The 26880-nt window shown below is 43.2% G+C and overlaps 1 protein-coding gene across 10 annotated transcripts in view; it reads right to left on the bottom strand.

The window, feature by feature from the left end:
- Nucleotides 1-26880, bottom strand: part of EVL (Enah/Vasp-like) — a 146541-nt gene that overhangs the window by 48330 nt on the left and 71331 nt on the right. For 9 of the 10 annotated variants that reach the window (XM_083836553.1, XM_083836559.1, XM_083836556.1 and 6 more), the window contains exons 2-3: nt 19923-20091; nt 13778-13955 (exon numbers count right to left, since the gene is read on the bottom strand). In XM_083836553.1, coding sequence (XP_083692679.1) covers nt 13778-13955; nt 19923-20091 — 347 coding nt within the window. Of the gene's footprint in view, nt 1-13777; nt 13956-19922; nt 20092-21187; nt 21364-26880 lie in introns of those variants that run through there. The other variant, XM_083836555.1, reaches the window with a different exon arrangement.

Genomic DNA, 26880 nt, shown 5'->3' with positions numbered 1-26880 from the left:
CACCTTTGTTACACTTCTTAAAGCCTTCCTTTCACAGCCTAGAGGTAAGGTAAGCACTTCATTTACCTCCAAGAGTCAGGAGTTTTGCTGGTGGGCCAGGCTTCTCCCAGTGCCTCCTGCCCCACGGCAGATCCAGGAACCTGTCCGCACGTTTCAGCCACATGTCCAGGATGCCATCCGCCCCTCCTTGCCTGCTCACGGTGCCTACCCTGCAGCATTTTGCATGCTAATCCTCGCCAGCCATTGCATCAGACGTGCCATTCCTGTTAGTCAGCAGCAGCACTTAGTGTTTTGGCAGGCTCTGGTGGACAACGAAAGGCTCATTTCTATTCTTCAGAGTTCAGTTAGTTGTGCTGTTTTGCTGATTCAGAGTATTTTCTTTTGCGTTTAGCAAGGACCCTGTAAGATTTGCTGGCAAAGCATCTTAAGAAGTGAAATGTATACATCTGCAAATGATGCATGGGAATCCAACCTCCCAGATCCAAACGCCCAGAGCCATTTGTATTGTGGATGATGATACTGGTTGCCTATGGTATGCCAGAAAAGAAATTAAAAAAAAAATCTCATAAACTGATTTAGTTGCTATTGCAAAAGAAAAAAAAATTAATGAATGAATAAATAAATATATTTCCCCCTGAATGACTGTACGTGACAGAGGAAAAAGCAAAATAATCCCCTGCTAACTAGAAACCAGCCCAAAGCATGGTTATGAAGCATATTTTTGGTGTGTAAGCACAACTTCACATTAAAAATACCCTCCCTTTTCAAAGCAATGAACCAACACCCCAGAACTGAACAACTGATGAATTTCAGGACAATCCCTGTTCATTTGGGTCTGTTTCTAACATATCCAACCTTCTGAACAACCCTTTGCTCCCCCCGTAAAGCAGCAGGTGGGTACCTGGGGGTACCTGCCCTCGGGCTCCTCACCCCGACCTGCAGCTGGGAGCACGGCACTGCTCCACGAGAACCAGCAGTTCACATTTTGCAAGCTCAAGCAGTCAAAGGAGGTGATAATCTCAGTGACTCGTGAGCACATGTGTATTTTTAAAGGTGTGAAAAAAGCCCAAAATACCCCGCAGTCAACACTGAATAACGTTTGTGTCGAACAGCCAAGCAGCAGCATTACAAATGTGCACAAACATGGGCTGACGCGCTGTCACCTGCTGCAGAGCCCCTGTCCCGCCGTGCACTGACATTTGCCTTGTAGCGACACCGACAGCACCGCGAGAAGCCACACGGCCAGCTAGGTGCGTGCTTACATCTGATCCATCCCCAAATGACAGCTCTGGGCAGGGCAACCTGGGCAGCTTATCCCAGCTTCTGCTGGTTGTACATTTTAGCTCAGTACCCAGGGTCTGAACTCACCAACTGGAGCCTACGGCCACGGCAGACAGACGTTTGAACACACCTGGAGTAAGATCTTCACCTGTGCTGGTCAGGAACAAGGGTTTTGGAAACATTTTTGACATTAGCTTATCACAGCTGGCTTTGGCGATCCTGCCACTCCTGCAGACACCAGCAATACTCTCCAACATCTACATCACCAGTGCCCTCCTGCCTCTCCCAGGCCTATCCTTTAAGAGTAACAAGATTTGAACGTCAGATCAGGAGGTCCTGAAGGCAGTACTCTCCTCCCAGCTCTCCCAGTGTACGTCTCCAGCCTTCAAATTTTTAGATGGCAAGCTTCTCGGAATGGTCAACACACACATCGTCAGTTCAAACACTAACACGACTCATTTATCCCTAACGAGATTTTTATTCACAATAATGTATTGTATTTCTTGCAGAAAGCCATTTACAATGATTGCTGCTAATTTGCTTAGACAGCATTATACGAGAGAATACACACTTACAAGATGACAAGTCATGGCTCATTGTCACCTACTGCAAATAACCGTGCCTGCAACCCCTGCTTTACCAAACCCATCGGGGGTCGTATCTCTTGCATTGTCTCCTGGTCAGCACCGTGGACGCCCACAGCCTCCACGTGGGATGCAGCTGTAGAGCTGCGCCTTCTGTTTAACTCTTGCAGTTGATACTGGGGACACGTTTTTTGGAAAGCACCTCTAAGCCAGCTGCCTCCCTGCTTCCTCACAGCAGCGCTCTGCCAATTTGCACAACACCACCAGAAACTGAGAAGAGTGAGATTTGCAATTCCCTTGGCTCTACGTCTTGTCCTCTGAGCCTTGCATAGCATCAGAAGACAAAGCACTTCCATGCACTGCATGTCTTAGAGGGAAATAAAGGCAACTTCCCACTGTCTAAACGCCACTGCTCCACTGATTATGTATTACGTATAATCCTCTATTTATCTGTCGCCCAGAGAGCAGTGACCCCTGTAGTCACTGGCCTCAAAGTCACAATATTCCTACATAGGGTAGAAAGAGAACTTACCATTTCCATAATTAAGATTAAGAAGAGCACAAAATGGGCCCCTCGGGTAAGATTTAGTCAATATTGGAAAACTGGCCTTATTTAAGCACTATAATTCTCTCCCTTAGCACAGAGGATAGGCTTGCATTAAAATAGAGCAAAAGCAGTGCAGTAAATAACTACTGCTATTTTCCTTCCATTTAGTGAATGAAATAGGTTTACATTTCTCCCTTACATTGCCATGCCCACATTATCTACCTCCAGCAGGACACCGTATTGCACAGACAAGGACGCACACAGCTTTTTAGGTGCTGCACTAACCAGCAGAGGGAGTCCCTGGAAACCAGCCGTGGAGAAAACAGAATTAAAATCGATGTTTTATAGGGTGCACTCCGGAATACTAATCAAGACCAAGAGATAAAGCAATCCATGCAAATCAGATGGACGGTGATTGCTTTGCAGGGTTTGGCTTTTTTATCAGTAGAACCGGAGCAGATTTTAAAATGCAGTCTCAAGACATGAATCACGCTGACTTCGCTGCAGCTGTGCAGCTGAGCACGTACAAGTGCAAAGGCTGTGCACCGTGTGAACCAGAATCACCTCCTCGCAGATGACTTCCTTCCTGAACTACAGGACGACCAGAGATTGTTCCATTTTATCGCAGCTCCCTGCTGTGCTGCAGGGGCTGAGCAGCTTGGCAAGCCACCCTCCCCCAGCACGTGGCCACGTGCACACCCGTCACCTCTGGGCGAGCTGTCCCCTCTCTGTGTGGTGCAAAGCAAACATGCACGGTGATTGCAGCTCTGTTAAAAATCCCATTTTTGGTTGTATTTTCTCCTTGGGATTAGGTGGAGAAACCCCAACAGTCGTTTCCACAAGGGTCAGAGGTTTTGCTTGCAGAAAGCCCTACCACCTAGAACTTCTGGCTCTCCGTCTCGTGAAAAACAAGATGCTGGATGACCGGGCAGAGTCCTTTAAGAAGGCAATTAATAGAATCTCTGTGAGCTCCCCGGGGATTACCAGCCAGCGGCAGAAGCTGCTCTGCATGCTTTGCTGGCGGCAGCATATGGCGACGCGCTGAGCGGTTTGAATCAAACAGCACGACTTGCCTCGCGCCGAGCCTGCTGTCAGCATGGCTGTGCCCAAACTCCTCGGCTGCACTGCTCCGTGCCGTGGTCCTAAATGCTGCGTGTTTGGAGCAGGAACGCATTTTTATTGCACGTTGATCACGCAGTGAATTGTGGCACACAATGAAAGCAAAATTAAAAAAAAAAAATCTGTATCAAAACACTATCAATTTTATTCTGATTACATGTGAAAAATCCTCTTGGCCCTGCAACTCATTCCTACCTATATACTTACGAATTGCTTCCTGAGTTCACTTCTGGTTTTAAATGCAAAAACTTGCATGTACAAAGGCCATCTGTTTGCAGAGCTCAGGCGGCCAGAGAAGTGATAATCCGATGAGCAGGGCCCATGTGAATGCACACTCACACACGCACCCTTGTGAGCTCTCCCTAGGCGTCCCAGGGAAATCCAGGGAGTATCGCTAAAAATACAGCTTATGTACATTGATTTCAAGTTGTATAACTTACTATTAATTAAACCAGAGGTTTAATTATTATTGTAATTACTAATTAATTATAGCTGTGATTAGAAATAATTACTCCATTAATTAGAAAGTTTGGAAGAGGATCATAGAAAAACTGTCATATACCGGGATGGGTTCTTCACAGCAATTCTTTACAGGCAATGAAGAAAAAGAGAGAAAACCAGGCTGAATTTTGCTTAGAAGTGCCTGGTAGAGGCACCTAAAATCCATATCTGAACATCCTATGAACATCTGATTCTCCTCCTTGATCACAAAGACAGCCTTGCTCAGATGCAGAAGTTTGTATTAAAGATTATTAACTTCTGCTCCAGTTAACAGGAGGACTGTGGTCACACAATTATTGTATGTTTGGGGTGAGATACAGCTAGGGAAGTGTAAGAATTATTGCACAAAGACGAGCTACTGTAAGAACTGACCCTGAGCTGGGAATTCAGAAAATCTACTAAATAAAGAAGAATCATTTTTTTTTTGCCAGCTCATCAACTAATGAACCAAAACCTATTGTAATCTCTATATATTTGTATATTTAATTTCAAGTTAATCACATTATAAATTAGTTAGTACCCAAAAATTAGCATAGGGTACCCGCGAATAATATTTGCGTGTGTGTGTGCAGATAACACTAGAATTAGACAACACCATAATTATCAGAACGCACCATTTTTGCACGATGATTGAAAATGAACACAATGCAATATTCCTGCATTAGGTATGCTCGGATACCTATTAATGTTGTAGAAAGCTGGAGATGTCACTCTGAGCACAATTGTTTGGAAGTTTCTACAGTTTACTTTTCCAAAAATAGAGAGCACTTGAAGGAGTGCAGCACCATCTTAAAAATCAATCCTTTTTTGGCTATTCGAGTCAGGAATGCCTATCAGAGTTATCACTCTGCAAATCTGGATCTGTGTAACTACCACCACAGCAGACTGCCCGGCCAGTTTTTTTCTTTAAGAACAAACACATCCCTTAGAGCATTTAAAGTAATTTATTTGTTTTTGATATTGTTTTTTTTTTTCTCTTCAAAAAGAACGTTCTTTTCAATATCTGGCTTTAAAAATAGTGCAAAAGAGTACAAAAGGATTGGAGTGGGATGTCAGAGTACGTGAAGAGTTAAACAGGGCATCGTCGTTCCTTGTGGAATTGCAGCACCTCTAGCTCGTGCAGGGGCTGAAGAGGAAGACAAACTGCTTTCCTCAAATGCAATTCTTGTTCTGACAGAAATGAAATCATATTACTGAAGTTATTTTAGAGACTACCCCAGGACACCAAATACTGAAGCACTTTCAGAATGACAGCAAATGAACACAAAACTGAAAGTTTTCTAAAAAAAAAAATTTAAATCTCTTGCAAGAAGCAATTTCTCTTTCACTGAAAGCAATGAGATGTCCAACCAGTAAATAAGTGTCCAGAAGTCTGTTAGTGTTGAACAAAACAAAACACACTGAGATTTGGCATGGCAAAGTATGGCATTGGAAAAGGTAAAGAGAAAAAGAACACACTGTTTTCATCACAAAAAGCCATTTTTTTGTTGCACAATTTAGAAGAGACTGAAACAGGATGCACCAGGGGAAGAGTGCAGTAGTCAGGCTGGGATCCTGCAAAGGACTGTGCCCTGTTTGGGCCACCAGCACCTACCTTCCTCGGGCATTTTAGGACATCCCACCCTGCCACCCTCTACCGAGGTTATGCTTGGCAACACACGGGTGGCATAGGCTGGTGGCAGACACTTCTTCTGCCACCACGTCCCTGGGGAGACAAGAGGATGCAGAGGAGGGAGAGCGACACGGAGCCGCCTCTGAGTCACAGCATCTCCAGGGGAAAGACAACTTTTGCACTTTGGTGGCTCGAGGCCGAGCTCCTGGCACAGCCGTTGCCTGACACAGGACACGGTGTGTATATAGCCCAGAATAACCCCAAAAAAGGAGCCCTTGCCAGTGGGGGAGATAAAGCAGCGTGTTGAGCAAGGACATCTTACAGTCTCTAAAAGATCAATGGCCAAAATCTGGTCCACACTGCTTACATGCAAATTACTACACTTCTCAAATTCCTGAAATTCCTTTTTTTTCTAAACTAATATATTCTTCTGCCACTTACAAGAGCCTAGTGACAAAGCCACACTGCATCTTTTGCCACCGAGCTCTGGGAGCTTTGCCAGGTTGCACCAGTTTCAGAAAAGCAAGGGTTGAGGGCAATGGTGCTAGGGGATCTCGCTAGCAGGACTCTCCTCTCTCAGCATGCACAAGTCTCCTTTAAATCTCTCAGCAGTTTTCTCCCCCCACAGTTTCCTTCCTGAAGTGGTTTGCATTTAGTGCTGAAGATTTCAGCACAGCAAAAACATCAGTGAGAGCCTCAAGAGCCGTTAGATTTGTTACGCTCTTCAAAGAACAGAGGCACCTTTTGTTGCTCGAGATGGGTGAGGGCAGGATAAGAGAATCCTGCAGAAAGTGGCTAAGACGTTTACAAGCAACGTGCCACGGGGTTTTATTAGCATAACACCAGGAGAGCACTTCACTGCTCTGGAAAGCATTTTGCCATGGTTGCCTACCATCTGGGGGATTAAAAAACTGAATGGAAGAAATGATGCCTACTTCTTAACAGCAGAATAACTAAATAACAGTTTGGTACTTCCTGGGAGATGAATAACTGCAGCGATATTTACAGTTGTAATGCTGGAAGGAGACTTCAAGCCCAGCTTATCTGTTCATGAGTAGAGCAATCCACCTCCTGCGCTGCGCTCAGCTGGAGCCAAGCTAACACGGCAGATGAAGCAGTCTCCTCTCCGCTTCTGGCTGGGCCAAGTGCGTCCAGCTCTGGGTGCGCTGCGAGGGTGGTGTTAGCACACCAGTGTGGTCTGCTTCTCTTGGAATGGCTGTAAACACATTTCTCTTAACGTGGGCTCAACTTATGTCGAGTGCCCAAGTTCTTAGAAATTCCACATAACCCTCTCGGAAACCCAACCTAACCGGAGCAGTTCCGCAGGCAGGGGAAGCTCGCAAGGCAAGTGCCCATAGTGGCAGGAGGAGAAGCGTTGGCTATTTTGGAAACATGGGCAGTGGGCTTGTACGAGGACTGTTATCTCCATCAGCACGGAAAGGAAGAGCCTTCAGAGCGAGACATAACAAGAGCTGTTATGGCCTGAACTGATGTTTTTCAGCTAGGTCGAAAGGGGACTCCAGCCCTCGGTGGATCAGGCAGAGATGGGAACCACTGAAGATGCACTGGGCCACCAGCAGGAGAGTACCTTTCCTTGGCTGCTCAAGAAAATTCACACTTGTTTGCTGTGTAACACCTCATCTCTGCCCAGTTCACAAACGATCATCTGAAGAAATCTATTCCTATAGTAAGCAATATACTACAGGAATAATGTCAGGTGGATTATTGCAGAACAGACCCAGTGCTAAAGCAATGCAGAAGATGAAAGGAAAAAGGTCATCATCTTGCTCGAATTCCCTTCTCCCCCTCTTCATTGACGTAAAAGCACAGCAAGTTAGATTAGAAATTGCCCCATCTGCAGTGCATTTCTGAGCAGCTGAAGTTTACATTGAAACTGGAGTAAGCATGAGGCTGGAAAAATTGTGAAACTTAATTTCTCTAAACCTTTCTCTTGTGCTTTTGGAAGATGACAGTTGGGTAAGATTTATTCCCCCAGGAAAGCTTTGGTTTTTAAAGAAGCAAAAACTTTTTGTATTTTTAACATGCACTCAATTAACCATTGCCCGTGGCTTGCTATTTTGGCTAGCGCTGGGCATCTGACCACATGGATCATGTTTACACTAGTAAGTTTAAAAGTTTGTTATTTACAAGTTCTCTTTGCCTACATTATAAATAGGAACAACTTCTGGGATGATTCGGTTAGAAGACCTGCAGCATAATGGCATGCTTGCAGCCCAGCAATGCCCACACGACAGGAGGTTACATCAGCCTGTAGATGCTATCAGCACAGCTAAAAGTAAAATGTGCACAGAATAAACCATTTTAGTGTTTTGTAATATGCATCAACACACCTGGTAGTATGGGAAAGCAGCTTGCAGCGCATTACGTGAAGTGCCTTGCACGGGGCACAGATCCCTTTACACCAGAAAGGTTTTGGAAACAGCTGGCTGCAAATGGTCACTGTACTCTGTGGTGGGTCCCCTCCATTACTGATGAGTTATTTTATGTAATATGCAGGACTGTAATGAAGACGCAGTCTTTTGTCTTCCCACACTGTGTCCTCTGCGGTGCTGGGAAGTCTTGGGGCAATATTATCAAGTAAACCAGCCACTGCATTGTAGAAGACTAATACAGCTAAAGGACTAGTCGGAAAAATGCTAACGAAAAATGAGCTGAATATAACATTACAAAATGATATCCAATAAATTACAGAGTCTTTCATCTGAAATCTGGTACACCGTAATCTTCACACACATCCCATGCTCACAGAAACACTACAAATACTTCAGGCATCTAGCCAGGAGAGAGGAATCCTGCTATATGCTGCCAGTTTATCGCTGTTTGATGAATCAATGCTTTCTTCTGTTTCTACCCTTATTTTGGAGGGCTTAAAGTGCTGTACAAGCAACTTCCTTCCAGCAATATGGAAATAGTCACGTCTGGACTAGGGAAAGAGTGGAACAACTGAAGGAACTGAAAAAGATCTCAAACACTGAAAAACTGAATCAAGTCCAATTTATGGAAAAGGAAGCTGGAGAAATTGCAAATAATCCGTAATGGTGAAAAAGAAAAGCCAGCAGATCTACTAATCAGAAAAAAAGGAGTGGGAAAGACTCCTCCCGACTGCCAAAATGCTCTTCCTGCAGAGCTCAAGTCAGGTCTGTGAGTAGCAATGATTTTCTTATATTGTATGTCAATATCTGCCCAAGTCCCCAAGACAAAGATATTGAAAGAAAATAAAAGTAATTCCATAATATATAATACTCATTACACAATTTACCAGTAGGTTGCATATCTCAAGACTGTCTGTTCTTCCCCAAGATGTACCTAGTCTTTCAACCACAGAAGCTCAAGACACTTGCTGATATCCTCACCTCATGCCCTGCTCCAATAACCGTGCTGCGCTGTCATCTGTCATTGCATTTGTTAAATCTAAGAGGATGTAAGCCCCAAAGAACATGAACCCTGTCTGCTTAGCAGACATCAAACAGCCTTTAAGCATGATCCATGTAAAATGCAGGGCAAGAAGGGATGCTGCTCCGTCCCCAGTGATATCCAGCTGCCAGTGACAAGGTAGGACAGCGACACTCCTTGCATCGAGTAATTCACAGCAGTAAACAGGGCTGGCTTCACAAAGTGGACTCCCATGAAAAACAAAACAAAACAACAAAAAAAAACAACAACAAGAACAGAACAAACCAACAGTTTAACAAGAAGCCATTTGTCATGCTAATGGCCTTGCTAAATGACACCATTAAACAACTGTAAGCAAGAGATTGGTAATGAGCAAGTCAATGTTATCATCTGCTCTTATTTCACAGGTTGGCTCAGAACCAGTTCTGCATTTTTATTGTAAAGGAGGACAGAATAAAGAGACATATAAGGGAATCAAAGTAATTAGGCATATAAACAAGCTGGCAGGTAAACAATTGTGATTCAGTGAGTCAATCTCTCAAGGAAGGATGGGACACTTTTATTATTACTTTTCTTTCATATTTTATATCATTTTAGATTACTCCCAACACAATAATGAGCATCCTTACAAGGCACAAGACTGAGATGAATACTGCATTCAGTTCCAGAATTGTAAGGACTTTCTTTACCCCATCCTGAGGATGCAGCTCCCATCACATCACTAGGAATTTGGACACGTGGGGGACGGCCAACGTCAGTGAGTTCAGCCGCTGCAGAAATAAGCCTTGGCAGCAAGTTCTGGCTATGGCTTTCCTCCCAACTTTCCCAAAAGTGGGCCATCATACTCTTGGGAGGAATCCCTCCCCTGGGATGATCTCGACACGCAACCCAGATTAACACAGGCTTGTGAGTCAGCAGCCGGATTTAGGATCTGATTCAGCCCACTTAACCTTAAGCACTTAATGAAGCGCTTGGCTTAGCATTCGCTAGTGCTTCATGCAACCGGTGCAGAGAGATGGGTTGTGGTGGTGTACGAGGCTCTCTCGTAAAGAAGTGGGGCAGCACAGCAATTCTCAGCACGAGTTCAGAACCGTGTCTTCATTTGAAGTGACTCATTCATGCCAAAGTCAGCGCTGCCTAGAAATTATTTCCAGTTCCCCCAGACGTGAACTGCTAACTTTTTAAAACTCTCCAATTCAGCATAACGTGCCGTTCAAAAAACCCACACCATTGCTTTGTGAACAGGACTTAGTTATTTTCGCAAATGGCCATCTAGTTACAGTACCCTGACTCCACATCTGCTGAAGACATGCCTCAGACTTTCTGCTGTAGTCTGACACGATTCATTTCAGTCTGTACAAGTGGGCAGTAAATTGAAGGGAGAGGGAAGACAGAACCTGTGCCCAGCTACAAGATCAGCAGTGCCTAAATGCAGCAATGTCTCAGGGGGGATATATGGAACAAATAAACAATAGCATGTCCCAAGTAGTGTACGTAGCAAATCCCAGACTGCAGAGCTAACAGATAGCTATGATAGGCTGTTTTCAGGATGAATGTGCCAGAGCGAACACCTCTGTTTAACTCTGTGGTTTCAGTTGAGGAATTAATTAGTGTATGAACAGTTCTGTGTGTACAAATACGCTCCTCAAACCTGGTATCCGTCTCCACAAGAGACAGATTGTCTTGCACAAGAGCAAAACCCTAATACATGGATGCATGGATATAATAAACGCTTTTCTTTTTCTCATGATTTTTGCACATGAAAAATCCAACCCCCATGCAGCATGCAGTCAGCAGAATGGATGGCAGGGGCTGTGCCTCAAAAAGTACATGGATATGTGAGCCTGTGTGAATTCATGCCCACAAATCCGAGCAATATGCAGTATGAGCCTGGAAGAGCAGATCTGAAAACACATCTCGTACCTTATATCCATTACACACTTCTGCTGTCAACCCTCACGCTGAGACAATTGCAATGGCTGGGAAAATTATGATAACATAAAAGTCCTAAGGGAGAACAGGTATCTGTTGTACGCCAGCATCACACAGTGGTGTGGGGAACACAAAGGTGAGGGGGATGCAGGCTGCCCTGTCCGCGGTTGTTCATCGACTGCCTTCCCAGACCTTGTGCTCTGCCCCTGCTGACTGCGCCTACGCCTCGTGTGCTGCCTGGGGAAAGCAGGGCGAGGGGAAGCAGCCCAGACAAACAGAGGTTGTGAATACAGCCCGGCAGAAGCGCAGTGTCAAGATATTTAATGCTGACAAAGTTAGCATTATATGCCACACAGTTGTGGGTACAAAAGCTTGAATTTTGTCTCTTACGCACAAAGTAGTAAGAAAAAAGCAGCTTTGAGTAAAAATACTTTCCTTTTAGAGTCAGTAAAATTCTGAAATTTTATTTTGTTCCCAATTTTAATAAATGTAATTACTGATCGTTACCTCTAAGAAGTTATTGTCAAGAACAACCAAGAAAAAGAGTCTGTTTCAGTTGTCTTACTATTTTCATGTAGAACCATTAGGTACAACTACCACTGCCAAATTGTCTCGGTATGACCTAATGGCATTTTCATAGTTTTAAAGAGAAACATGAAAAAATACATTTTGGAATTCAAAAAAAAAAAGTTGATAAAAAATGAATATTTGGGGACTTTGTTTCATAGAATCAGAGTTAGAAAAAAAAAAGCTGACATTTCCTTTAAATGAAATTCCTGTTTTAGACAGCCTTAGCTGTATCTAATGAGACAGCTGACAATCTTTGAAACCTTAAATGTTTTGTGTAAAAGAGAAAAGCACTGCTAAAAACCAATTGTTTACCAAAGCTTTTTTTTTCTTTTTTTCTTTTATTTCTTCTTTTTTTTTTTTTTTTAAAGAAAGCAGGAAATTTTGGCGTCTGTGTGACCCAATTCATGTCTGTATATATGACAAGTACAAACTTTAAATGGAAGGTCTTCAGCATGGTCTGAACCTTGTGTATGTAAAGCATTAAAAACACTATGGTATACTAAACTATATAACACTATTTTATTCTAATTAATAAAATAATGGAAACAAATCCAAATAATTATTTACTCTATATTCATAAACTTCACAGAAATCTAATAGTGCTTCTAGTATCCAAATATTCTTTCTTAAAAATACCTGTTATGCTTTGTTAGGAATAGCTAACAACTGAATTTTCTAGACAAGGCCACTTTAAGACAGTTTCTTTCACTTTAGCATAACAGCAATAAATTCTCATCTTGAAACTCACGCTTCCTCAGTGCGCTTCTCTGGACCAACCTCAAAATCCTGAAGAAAACCCACCCCATTGAGGGGAAGAGACAGGTGAAAATATATATAAACTTAAGGGCTTTTTCAAAAAGCCTCTCAACATAGGCATTAAGCCAATCACAACCTCAAAACCATAAGCAAAGCATCAGAATTTTGGAGTTTCACCTGGTGACCTAACAGGGCTGAGCATGTATGAGAGACCTTTAGCAGCCAAAGAGCTCTGCACTACTCAGATACACACGAGCTTAGGATTGGGGAGCGTCGGCCAGATTTCCTCCTGAAGTTCTCCTGCTGTGGCACAACTAGAGCCGAAGGAGGCCAACTGAAAAAGGCAGAATTCAGTTCTCTACTTCTGGAAACAGAATTTGCTCTTTGATGACTTTAGCATTTGTCAGCTTAATAGCATGAATGGATATATCAAAAGAAAAAATATGAAACCTTATTAGTATACTACCTAGTAAGATATATTTGTGCATTGAGTGTTTTCAGGAGACTAAAATGATAAACATTTTAAGGATATTTTTGTGCTTGGAAACTGGTATAATGTGGACAGTTACTGCTCTGCTTTCTCTGGAGGGCTGCTGCCTCATGCCATAGAACACTGCTGCAAGAACTGGACGGCAGCAAGTGACGTTAACCTTGTATCGCTGTGTTTTCAAAACAAAAACAAGGCTGTGGTATACATTTTGAGGAAAAAAGGCACCACATGAAGACTGCTTTTTGGTCGCAGCCCATGAACTTCAAAGAGGTCCTAGGCGTGTTACCGAGGGCAGTACTTAATCTCGGCATCGCATACCAGAATCGGATTTCCATTGAGAAAAGGGGACATTAGTCTGGGCCTTTGCAAGTTGTTGCAATGGCAATTTAGCAGAATAGTATACTTCACCACAAACCTCAACTACAGTCAGTACAATAGTTATGAGTAACACCAGTCAATGTCCAGAGCACAAGCCTTTACATTTTACCTTACCAAATAACCAAGACACCGGATGCTCAAAGCTGAGCCACAAGGACAGTCAGCTGCAGCCGAGACGTGACATACTGGAAATATGAGCTCTGTATTCTACCTCAGAAGTTCTTACAAAAGGTTGCTAATTTTACCCTAGCTTCTATTTATTTAACATGTTATTCTTCTATGTTACAGGTAACAGATCCACAGAAATCAGCAGGGCTACCTGCCTGCTGAGGCACTCCCAAATAGCCATTGATTTCCTACTGTGAGTTGAGGTACCATGAAAAATTGGAAGGAAGGAGAATAAAACCTGAAAACATGTACAATTCATACCACATCTAATGCTGAGCTAAAGGGGGTCTACCAGAGACCAACCGTTTCTTAGGGTCATGTTTTTTATCACAATATACCATCAACACAACTGCATCAGGTGATTGACAAGAATCATCATAAAAATGTCACAGATTAATACAAGACCATGGTGGCTGCTAACTTACCTCCATCCTGTGAATTCATGATATTCAGAGCAAACAGCATTGCGTTGGAGAATGTGGTAGCCTCTTCTTTGCTTGCAAAATTCAAGCCATAGACTTGCCGTGCATCGCGCCATTGATGAAAGGTAGGTGTTGCTTGATTGTACTTCAGTCCTTTCACGATTGAGTAATTAATCACTACCTGTGATATGAAAGAGAAAGGTGAAAATTAAAAAGAGTTCTGTTTTCAGTGGGGAAAAGGAAAAGCCTTTGGTGAAGGTTAATTAAATTGGTAGTGGCATTCTTACGGCAGCTGCTCCATGGCAGTATGGTAAGGCAGCATGCACCTGGATGACAGAAGACCTGCCTGTGTGGGTGAGATTTGTAACAGTTCAAATCAGCCTCAGGGACTTGCAAGCTAGTCCTGCAAAATCTATTACCTGCTCATGTTTTCTACAGCACCTGCCCCAGATACAGCTGCGTGTATATTGCAGACAGATGTCAAGAGCCAGTGCCAGCAGCTGTTGCCATCTTTTGGGGGTTAATCATCGGCACTTGTCAGGAAAAGGGACAGATTGGCACTGGCCCTCCACTACAGCAGATAAATGTTTGTCTCATTGCACAGGCTCTGGTTTTCCTCTCCTCCCCTGTGCCTGATCACCACCAGCTTCTTACATTGAGAGACTTTTCTGTCTAGGATCAGATAGGCAGTGGCAAACCCAACTAAATATTCCCTGTCCCAGCTCCTCCCTTGCTCTACATGCTATAATTTCCATGGAAGGGGTGACTGCAGCAGAAGGGTGTTTCTGTATGATTTAGTCAGCTAGATAAAATGCCTTGTTTACCCTTGGGCAGGGCACACAGAGATGCAGTGCTGCCCAGCACCTTCCCAACCTAGGTTTATAACACGGGCTCCCGAGAGCTGGTCCCCTGAAAATGGGAACTGCACACCCCACGTGCTGCGCAGGAAGCCACCTGCCCCAGCCAGGACGATGTGGAAAAGCACGTCCCTCACACCACAGCAGAGTCATGAACTCACTGCTGTTGCCAATGGCTTAAACAACAGTTTTCTCTTAAAACATGGTGACACCACCCCCATCCTACCGCTGAGCCGTGATGGGAGAGCCTGAAGTTCCAAGGGTTCTCCAGAGCACCAGGTAGACTCACGCCTGAATAACTGACCCAACAGTTCTAACGTGTACCAATTTTTAAGCTTCCTAAGAACTTCTGAATAGCTTACCCAAGGGAATGCCCAGCCAGTACGTTTGAAGAAATTTATAGAAAGATTGTGCAGCTTCTTCCGGGCTCTGCAAAGTCAGATTTTCTCACCTACTAAAGGGAACTTCTGTTTCAAAGATAGCGGTACTAAAGTCCAAAGAGCACTAGAAGGTGTAGTGCTGTTGTATAAAGACAGACAGAAATTGCAAAAATCTATGCCAAAAGTCATTTAAGAGAAGTCAAGTAAACTTTTCAAAACTTGTTTTCCTAGAACATCTACTCAAGAAACTCAGAATCTGCTTTATTCTGAGGGTTTGATCACTTCAGTTGAATAAAGACAGAATTTGAACGTTGACCTTCATAAATCATCAGGATGCTTAGATGAACACATGTAAAACCTTGTCTTCAAACTCAAAACAGAGACTGAACTGGGGAGTGAAATATAAACCAGCCTGAATTTCATCTTATCTCCTTTGATTAATGTTCCTATAGAACAGGAAAAAGAGGATAGATTCTCCTGCCGTTGTTAAAAACAAGTGCACAGAGGTCAACCTGTACAGATGGTGTTGAGACTCCTCAAGGCACACAATGGTAAGTGTGTGCCTTGGAGCTGTAATTAAAATTAACAAGGTCCCACTCCTTGGTGCACAGGGGGTTTTGTACAGGTATTTCTAAGGGAACTTTACTCTAAAGCTCGATATGTTGGTAAAATAGTATCTGCCATGCTAAGCAGGTCAGTAGCTCATCTTGCCTAGTCTTCATCTTCAGTTTTAGTCTATAATAGCTGAATTGGGGAATCTTATTGGAAATCTTGCTGAAAGTAATGGATTTGTCAATAACAAATAGGTCTTCCTGTAACTCTTCACTCAGAGTTTGTCTTAAAAGCTGAAACATGGCACTCTATATGGCTATTTTTTTTCTTTTCAAACCCGTTTTAATATTTTCTATCCTGAAACAAAATAGTCTTGTTACTGATAAAAATATCTGCATTGTTTTGAATTTTATTTAATTCTGGATTTCAATTATACTGTATGGCAAGGAGTTTCACAGAACAATTGTCCATAATATTAATACAATGATGCCTTTCAATATTCCATCACTTTAATGTTGAAAAAAAATGTTTGCCTCACTTCTATCTGGTACTCTCCTTCATAACTTCGCTTCAGTTTCAAATGTAAATTCTCTGGGGCAGGCATGGATTTATAAAAAATAAAAATAAAAAAAATAAAAAATGAGAAGTGTTCCCTTTGACCATAGTCTGTAGGCTACTGAATTATCAGCAGTGACGATGGTGATGTTCAACAGGATTCACAGTAATAGGGCTAGAAGGAATCAAGGGCGCCTTAGGACTCCATGATGGACATACTATGATGGGTCTTGGTTGTGTGACCATAACCACAAGGTCAGAGGTCCTGCACAAGTCTTACAGCCCATGCTCTTGTTTATCAAGACAGAAAAAGACATTTGCTTGTTTCTCCAGAGCAAGAAATGCTCCAGAAGTTTGTTATCAGCTTGGGTTCTGCTGTGCTCCCAGCGCTAACTCCTCCCATGGGCAGCAGTTGTGTGTTTGCTAAAACACAGAGATTGTGGCACAGCAACTAACAACTGCTACAGCTGAGGCCAGATTCTCTATTTCTGCAAGCAGGCCCAAACCTGACTGACTTCAGTAAGTTACCGAGGTAATTAATTAGTTCTTGTTTTTTCAAAAAAATGTGGTTTAATTTATATCACAAGAATGCTGTCCCCATTTCAAGTTTGGCTTAGGCTCAAGTTTAGAAAGTCCCACCTTCCCCAAGGCCCTGTTTTTACATTCGCGTCTTAGCCACATCAATACACAAAGCCCTCAGGAGACATGATTCACGTTTGACTTACACCCTTCTCCCCACCTATGTGTTCAGCACATGCGTTTCGGCAATGAGATCATGCTAAGCTGAAATCACTTGATGTAAAATCACCACTTCAAACCCTCAGCTGATCATCACTGTGCATTGGGAAGCTCCTGCTTGTCCGCCGGGCCATGGAGATGGACCAGCTGTACGTTCCTACCTTTCTGAAAGCCTTGCACGGTGACTGAAGCTAACACACTTCACCTTTGCAAGAGGCTAGGTTACAATTACAGCTGGCAAGCTGCAAGTTGCAGCAAATTGCTTGTGACTCTGTTGGGCTACACGCTAAGAGAAAACAAAGGTTGCACGGAGACACGAAAGCTCGTGACATCAAGTGATTGCAATACCGACCTGGCCGCAGCTTCAAAACAAACAGTTCTGGCCTCTGTGGCTACTCCAAAGCTTCAAAAAGCTACTTCTGTTTTTCTGAAGATTGCTGCTCATGCCAGTGTGAGCCTATGCAAATGTGCCCATCTGTGTGGAGCAGAAAGGGGAATTCGTTGACTGCCGGTCTGCAGCTAAGTGCTGCTGCATGCAAGCACGCGGCGAGCACGTCATCCCGACACACGAGGGGAACGAGTGGTCTGATGACCACTTCCCCACGGTGAGAATGACGCTGATGTTCTACCATTCTAAAAAACATCTCTCTTTGTGGTCACCTTTTTAGACACCACCAGCCAGAAAGCAAAATATACACAGACAAGGTAAACAGAATGGGAAGGGAGCATCATAAACTCTAACATGTGCCCCAGAAAAGGGCTAGGAAACAGAAAAGAAACTTGAAAAAAATGACAAAAGGAGCCTACAGGAGATACATGAAAAAAAAATGATGAAAATTAAAGAGAAAGATTATTAAAGATGTAATATAAAACAACAAAAATTAAAAGGGAAACATTAAAGACAGGCACGGGTGAAATCATGAAGATTAGTCTAGTCTGTGCCTTGCCAAACAGTATGTAATAAAACTTAAAATTGTTCCTACATGGTATTATTGCGTTACATATTTTAAACCAGTTTCTCAACTCCTGGAAATTTGTGTAGCTTCATTAGCTTCATTAAATGTGAAATCACACATTAGCTGAAGATTGGTCCTTTTCAGAAAAATATGTCGTTCCTTGAAAAACAGCAGCTTGTAATAAAACCTTGTTTTCAACGTGACTTAGCACAAACTGAGAGCAAGCATGAAATAGCTTGTACAGAGAATTATTTTAACTGAAATTCACTTTTGCTCTCATTAAATGCAAATACTTAGCAAGCCTAGCAAGCTTATGGCTCCATGTGAGACTCATATAAAATACAACAAATTCTCAATCTGAGACTTTCAGAACATTTGCTGTCTTCATGATACTAGATTTTTGTAATAATGTTTAAGGTATTTTCTTTTCGACAGTTTTAAGTGACTAAAGCAACCTGTGCTTTTTTGTTTGTTTGAGGGAGCATTTTTAGACTTCAAACTCTAGAAAAATATTTTTATAACCGTTTCCTTCTGAATTGAGATGATTTTTAGATAGCATGCAGCCTCTTCATAAGAAGGAACATTTGCAAGCAAATAGAACATTACAGTTAATATACAACATGTTTAAAATACAGATCAAGATTTGAATTTTAAATATAACCTACACTATAAATTGTATATCCTGATTAAGACAGACCTCTGGTACACATATAAAGTCTTCCATACAAATATATGCAGACATTATGACTTTTGCTTGGTTTGTACTGGCTATTCAGATGCATCTTAGATTGTCTCACATGAATATCATTACATTCACTAGCTGGCTACACAAAATAACTAGCACAGCCTGTTCCAGAGCAGTACTGATTCTCACAAGTGACTAAGCAGCGACTGTATTTCATTCATTTTCAAAAACATCTTCTATTTTTAAAATGAAGCTCCATTACTATATTGCTTTTGCTCCACTGAGAAGGATAAAAACAGAGGCAAACGATGTTGCAGATGTTTCAAAAGTGTGCTGCAAGGAGCTGAAATATGCGCTAAATAAATAAATAAATAAATAAATAACATTCCATGAGCAGACTGCTCAGTTTAACATTTTGGCAGCTGGGAGGTGGTGGTGCCCTGCTCCTGCTCCCGGACCCGACTCTCCCTGCCACAGGTGCCCTTTGACCACCTTATGCAAGGTGAGGTGCTCGCCGTGCTTTCCCACAGGGCTCTGACACTCTCTAACCTGACAGGAAACCACTTGCACACTTTTTTTCTGAGCCTCCCGCCAGCGTGATGGCACAAGGCAAGTATGGGAGGAGGGCAGCCGGGGCAGCCTGGGCTGCTGCCACTGCACCATCCCCACCGTGACATGTGGGGGAAGTCCCCAGCTCTCAAACTTCTGCTCTGAAATGACAACCACAGGACTACAGGATAGCACCGCTACCCTACACAAGCATATTTTTATTTTGGGTATAGCCATGAGGTTTCTTGCTGCTGATGGCATGCACAGCCCGGTGCACCCAAGAGCAAGGCGGTCACTGGGCTGCAGTGGCCAAGGAGGCTCTGATCCCACTTCTGCTTATCTAAATCCCATGTATCTCCCTTAATACCCAGGGAGGCCCTGTGGGCTTAGCCTGCCATAAATCAGGTCACAGGGTGCATCTAGGACTTCAAAATGTGATAAGGATGTTATAAGAAACTAATTGCTTATCACAGCAATGCAAAAAGCATGCTTTATGAGACACCCATGCACAGCAGTGCAGCGTGTTACTGCTTTTCTTTTGTGTATCTAGCCCTAAAAGTGAGCAAAAAGTAAATTTGGGGGAGCTGTGAACAACACCTGCAGAATGAAATAAAATTCATTTCACAAGCAAAAACATAGGGGTGGAAATATAACAAAATCACATTCACCAAAAGTTCATTTTGCAAATAAACAGTAATAAATCGTGACACATTCTGTGCCCCACAAAATTGTACAAGATCTGAATGTGTGGAGTAAATGAACTCACAGACATCTTGCAGGGAGCAGGAAATGTCGCTAGACTTCACCGACTACAGAACTGATGGTATCTAAAGAGACCAAAGGTTCATTTACAGGAAACTTAATGCAGTTACTCACTTGTTGATCTTGCAGTTTAACTCCAACTACCCTGAAGGTGTTAGTGGCCGTGTTGTGGTATATGTTGATTCTGCTGAACCCCTGCTGTCCAGGTTTGATTGGCACCCATTTCTTACTGGTATCGTCATAAACCATAACTGAAGCCCGAGCTTGGCAAATACTCTGTTCACTGGAAAGAAAAACCAACAACATAAGAGAAAAAAACAGTGAATTCATTGCCTACTACCAAAAACACCTCAAACAAAACAACAGAAATTATCAGAACCACTTCAAATACATTTTATAATAAATCTGCTAATCCTTTGAATATAATCTGCCTGTTAAATTAAAGCTTGCACGTATGTGTTTCTACACTTAAAAAACTCCAGTATGCTGCTGAACTGATAATCTATTTTATATAGAAATATTATGCCCTGAGGAATAACTGGTAGCGCACACATTTTATGAAAACTGTCCAAGAGTATGAATGCTCTATTTATTTTATGTACCTATTGGCAAGCGAAGCCATTCACATTTGCATGAAAACTGACTAATATTTTACAGCTTCTTGACAAAATAAACATGACATGCAAAGCTGAGTTACACATTTAAAACTGGAAGCAAGCAGACCTTGAACCAAAAGCCACGTTAGGTAAACTGAAGAAATCAATTACGTTAATCCAGCTAACGCCTAATGCTCAGAGCCGGTGACGCACTCAGACATCCCAGAATATGCGGTGCAAAACACACAGGTGCCTTCACCCTGACAGCAAAGAAAATGGGGACTCCATAGATTTCTTCATTTCAGGGTTAAAGCAGATAACCATTATTAACAGAGCATTAATTTACAGGTTCTGTGGCCTCACAGAAATTCATCATTTCTTTACCTCTTGATTGTGCACTAGTGACATATATACTAGATCAACGGTAAAGTACATTTTTCACATGAAAGAAATACCACCGGCAAGTACTGCTGAGGTGACGACTCAATACAGGTCGTAGTGCTTTACAGTTACCACTGGTGGCATTTTTGGAATGGCAGTCAGGATTTTAATTCCTGCTCTCTGAAAATCCCAGCCACTTTTCTTATAACAGAGGAAATAAGAATTCCTTACACAAAATAAAAATGACCCCTCCAAATTTTGGAGAACTGAGATCTTTGAACATAAGTCTTTTTCAACAGCTGCATGTTAGGCTTAAATAAAATTCTTAGGATTTACCTCCTGCAAAAATTTTAAGTTTGTGGCCACCCTATTAACTTCAGAACTATATATATTAATGCATACCTCCCCTCTTCAGCCCAAGCTGTATTAAATACTTTTCAGCAATGCCCTATCAAGTGGTAATCCACTTTGCACACAAATCCCTTTTCCCCCCTCTTGCATACAGTTCTTTGTCTTGATTTTTCTCTCAGCAACGCCTCGGTTTCAGTCAGATGAACACAGGAGAAGCTCTCGGGTGGTACTGAACCATATTACTGCCCTGCCACCGCACCAGGTGACACCACTTGTAAATGATACCAACTGTTGCAAACCCAACCCCATCATTTCATCATTTTAATGAAAGGGAGCACGCTAAGTATTAAGAGGATCTGGGTAGATAACAGCAGCAATTTTTCAATCTTTTCTGATCCATGGCTCTCAAAAAGATTCCCAAGGCAGACGCATACCCCAGTGTGAATTAAAGCCCACTGACATTTGGCTCGTCGCATTAGTCACCTCTCACAGCCTCCAAGCAGTTCACAGACCTCCTCCAGGTTGTGGGCAAGAGCCTGAAAACTCTTCACAGGGTTTACAGAGGGAGCAATGACGCTGGCAGACATCTCCAGAAAGACTGAGCTAAGAAAATTCAGACCAAAGTGTATTTTTATTACGTAAAAACATGGGAACAGCAGTGGTCTGTAACATACTCAGATCCGCAAGACTAAACATTGTATTTTAATTCTTCAGACTTATAAGAACAAGCTCATCCACCATTTGCTGATGCTGTGCTGTGTGAGATGCCTGGAGAAGATCTGCACCTTCACTGGTGTACTTACACAGAAAATACCTCAACATCACTTTTTTAAAGGTAAACGAACGTCATGTGGCAGCCTCTCCACACATCTGACACTACCAGCTGGGATTCGAACTTGCTGCAGCCTGCCTAATCCTGCAGCTGGTGCAAGAGCCTCAGAGAGGCAGGAATGGCATTCTGCCTGGGTTCCACAGGTGGGGAGGAAAGAGAGAGAAATGCACCAGCACACAGGCAAGTACACTGGATTATCATTGCCCTGTGGAAGTGGAATGGCTAAAAATAATATCCCGTGTGGTACTGTGGCTAGGTGGTGCCCACTGGCCTGTGCTACAGGGGGGCTCATGCCACCTCCAGCTCCAGGGCCGGTGGAGAGCACCAGGGCCAAGGGCCATGACGAGGCCCTGCCCAGTGAGCCTGCAGGCTCCCAAAAATCTCTGTCCCCGGAGGGTCACTCTCAGCTGGCCTGACACCAGATCCTTCTCCTCAAGCCTTGCTGGTCACTACAGGGCTGTACTAAAGTAAGCGAGAGCGTGCCACTGGTTTCATCAGAGCAAGTCTGGGACCCTATGGTGCCTGCATGTGAACTTCGGAACCCACAATTGCCAGGGGCTCCTTGGCAGCTTTATTGCCATAAATTAATTGAATTAACCATACTTACAGAAAATGCACCTAACCATACAGACATGAGGGCCTTACTGTGGCATTTGTCACGCCATATCGATATTCCAACACTTTGCCTTCAGAGTTTGCTGCCATTAAGAACGGCAGCAAAAACACCTTCTAAACCCCATGACAGAAATACAGACCCCAGGAGAAATATTTAATGCATGACAACTAATTGTTACTGTAACATAAAGCAACACATCAAGCTCAATTCCTGCTCTCCCTGCAGTCAATGGACATTTTTCATCATTCATTTAAATGGCAACAGGATTAAGCCTGTTATCTGGCCTCCAGTGAAATAACAGAAAGGTACATAAAACAAGTACAGCACAAGGGGAATCCTTTCCTGCAAAGCACTTCATCAATCTTTCAAAACCTAAAATGCCTCCGGGGACCCATTGCTAGCTTGCTGTCTCACCCTAAGTGGAGGTGTAACTCTTTATGCCTGAAGTCTCATCTTCCCCACAAAAAACACAATTGTCCCACTGCTGCTTTAAAGAGCCTCCCTGAAAACCATCCAGAAAATTTTCACTCCAACTCTTATGAAGGTCAGTGAGAACCTTTGTGTTGCACTCTGTGGACTGCATTATTTTAAACGTAAACCAAGCAACATTGGTTTCACGAGATTCAAGCAAAAAATTCTGTTATTTTTTGTGATACCATTGATACTTATGTCAGCTACACATAACAAGTAATAAATAGAGTTTCAGACATACTGTTGTACATAGTCAAATTCCTTCTCTATGAGAAGTGTCTGGCATGTATCAGCATTTATACACCAAGTCACGACTGTAGCTTCTAGAACTTGCCTTATTTTCCTAAGAATACACGTAAGCTACCAAAAAATGGGTAAGCCTTGCAAATGATTCATCAAATTTCACATACCATTCCAAATATTACAAATTCTCCTATTGATTTTTTATGTTACATCAACATGCAAGCAGACTCAGCCATCTGGGTTTCTGCCATAGGCAATTACGTGTGAAAAGGGTAAAAGTTGCATCGTTTAGCATGCTTGGACTGGCAATGCAGATTTGCGGTATCCTCCTTGCTTTATTAGTTAGTGTCAGCAGCAGTCCCCAAATGAGTCACTTCCAGCTTTAAAGTACCATTCAAGGCACACAAATATTTCAGAGCAGTTAGGGGTAGCTCTAGGAGGCTGCAACCCAAGCCAGTGTTGCAATGAAGGTGGCTTTGTCCACAAATGTCTCTCCTCTTCCCTCTTTGCAGAACTGGAGATTATAGCCCTCTTCTTCCTCGTTTTTTGTACATTTATGATTAACAAGGAATCGTAGCCAAAAAAGAACCACAAAGGAGTATGGATAAGACTTGAGGAAAATATCTGCATTTTTGTGAATTATCCTTAATGGAGCTTCTTGCCATAACCTGGATGACTTTAAGTAATTAAACAGGAAGAGGAAAAATAGTGGGGAACAAAATGACAGAAATGACTGTGGAAGTTGGGAGAGGGGGAGCCAAGGCTGGAGGAAAAGTCTTCACTTTGCCTAGGCCAGGAGGCTATTCAAATATAAAATCAAAAAGTTCAGAACTGAATCAAAAAAGAACCACCATAAACAGGAAAAAGGGAGTAAACCAAAATGGTTGACAGCAAGTCTTTGGCAGAGGCTCTGAAGGGTCTCTAGCACTTGTCTCTGCCATCCCAGACTGAGAAAAACATGAGAGTCCAAGCTGTACTGCTGCCACATTGACCACCTCTGCTTACAAGGCATCCTCTTGTGGATACAACTTGTGCAGAGTGGTCCTGAGCTGCTGTGCCCACCTCTGACCCATGATCCAGGGAGAGACCACCATTGCACGAGGTTGCCCCAGCCCTACCCTGAACCGTGGCAGCACCAGCCCACCCAGGGGTTACCTGTCCGGGGGGGGTTAAAACACCTTCTTCTAGAGCCATGGCAATACAGGACAACTTTTGGAGGATCACTGAATCATGCTCTCAAAAAAGTGTAATAAACTGATGGCAACCAACCAACTCCAGGCTTTAACACCCAATTCTGTGGGCTCTACTCCAGCATGCTGGCTGGACCAGAAGACTCCTACTATTCTTTGTATTTATAGAAGAACTGTTTCCTTGGGGCAGAAATTCACTTGGCATAAGTTGTGAAAGCTCCCCTAATAGAAATCAAGCAATGACGCTTTGAACCTATTACCAACCTACCACGTTTCAAACTGCTCAAGTTCTCTTCTCTTTCAAGCAAGCTGTCTTCTGATATTCTTAGGAAATGCAAACAGCTACTTTTGCAATCATTTACCTTATTTTTAATTTCCATTTCCCATCCAATCCCACCCACCCCCTCTTCTTTAAATAATTAATCATTTTAAATTATTTTGGACTGATCTAATCATCTTTACTGGTGCCAGAAATCGTTAATACTGCTTTGCCCAAGCCCTGTCCTACCTCACCAAACCGCAGCACACAAAACGTGCAAGGTGACTCACAAGCCCTTTAACACCTCTCACTCGTCCACTGAGTCCGACTACAGAAAGTTAGAGTCGTGTGGTTAAGCTTAACACACAAGAAACAGATGCTGATGCTGATTTAAGAAGCTGACAGAAATATCTCAATGTTAGCTTTAAAATAGCTAACTTAAATAAAAAATCCTGTACATGGAGACGTGCGGTCTGTGTGATAAGTATCTGTTAACCTCAGAATTAGCAAGCTACAAGTCAGGGTCCTGCAGCATTTAAAGTGTGCTGCAAACTCTGCTGGACTTATCTGCTGAACAGACTTTAACTGATTTCACTGCAACAAATAAAATGATGGTTTGGAAGCAGGAAAAGTGTTTCAGCAGGTATCTTTGTAGAAATGGGTGGGCATTTCTGTCTAGTGACTGGATTTAGAGAACAAAAACCACAGGGCACCCTCTCAACACCAGCCCGTCAGGTCACTCAGGCTTATATACACCATTACCTGAGGTCTGAGCTCACTGCAGCTAAAACCTGCTGGCTCTCCCTGTGACCCCATTTCTCGTTGGGACCCCCATTTCTGCAACACCACGTCAGTCACTCTTGTGAGTCCATTCGGGACCTCCTTTTCCAAGTTTACTTCCCTCTGCAACCAAACCGCAGGACACCCTATGCCACCACCCTTCATCCCACCTCTGTCCCGGAGCAGTGAGGAACTCATTTATTTCCTCAGCAACACAGCGAAACTTCACAGTGAGCCAGGAGCACTTAGCCACTGATCACACTAAAGGACAGCACCAACCCAGAGGGACTTCACGTACAGAGAGGTGGTTTGGATCCACTGTGACATGCAGATGTCTGAATATTTTCTAGCAGGCACTTAGATAAATAGCGGTCCCAGTTCCATATATAACACAGTGTGGGTGATGGAGGGGCGGGCTGACAACTGCTTTTCTGAGTCTCGTTTCCTGGGACCCCTTGAAAAACGAACCCACAGACCCAGCAGTCAGGAGCCCTTGGTTCGCACTCCCTCCTGGCTGCCTGCCGGTGCCGAGACCTCCCTGGCAGCGCAGCCCTTGCCCTGACCAGCCCCAAGCAAAGTCCAGTTCCCACAGGAGCTGCTGCTTTTTGGTCTCCTGTTCAGCTTGCATGTGGAAGACCTGCCTTTGGTGCTGTGGCTGCATCACCAGAGGGAGATAAGCTGTTTGCGCTGAGCATCTGCTGCAGGTGCCTAGCCGTCACCTTTCTCCACTGTTAAACTCTGACATCTAAATAGTTTAGTATTAAATAATTATAAGAAAATCGAGCATGTACAAAGCCTCCTTCACAAGCAGCTCTCAAAAGGACCCTAAATAGCGAGTCATGACATGCCTGGGAGATAAATACGTATTTTAGAGAGCAGGAAATTGATATAATGGTACCTACAGCAATAACAAGAATAAGGACACAAGAACACCAGCACTTGTTTCCAGAAGGAGTAGTATTTAAGAGCTACTCTTCCTTCTGCTAGCAATGAAGACATTTCGAATTCCCCCTTTCTCTACTGGCATACCCCACGGGAATTGCCATCTCCAGTAACCACTGCCGGCATCCACCACAGACACTTCAGATGGAAACCAAGAAACAGCTTATGAGGCGCTCACATCTCATGCGAGGCCAGGATTTTGGGAGATGAGTTACATGGGAATGTCCGTGCAATCCTGGCATGACCAGAGAAACTGGGAGGTCCTTCTGTCAGCCCTCAGTGCTCTAGATCATGGGAGACGTAAGTAAGTAGAAAAAAAATAAATAAATAACATGCAGAAAGATAACGCGGTGGAGGGGACGTTTCACACGGGCCTGTCATTGCACAACAGCTCGGTCCTGCAGCACCACC

Source organism: Anser anser (assembly GCF_964211835.1).
Source record: "Anser anser genome assembly, chromosome: 5".
In the NCBI taxonomy this organism is placed as follows: Eukaryota; Metazoa; Chordata; class Aves; order Anseriformes; family Anatidae; genus Anser; species Anser anser.
The sequence above is the reverse complement of the archived record's forward strand: the minus strand, read 5'-3'. Positions and strand labels throughout refer to the sequence as shown.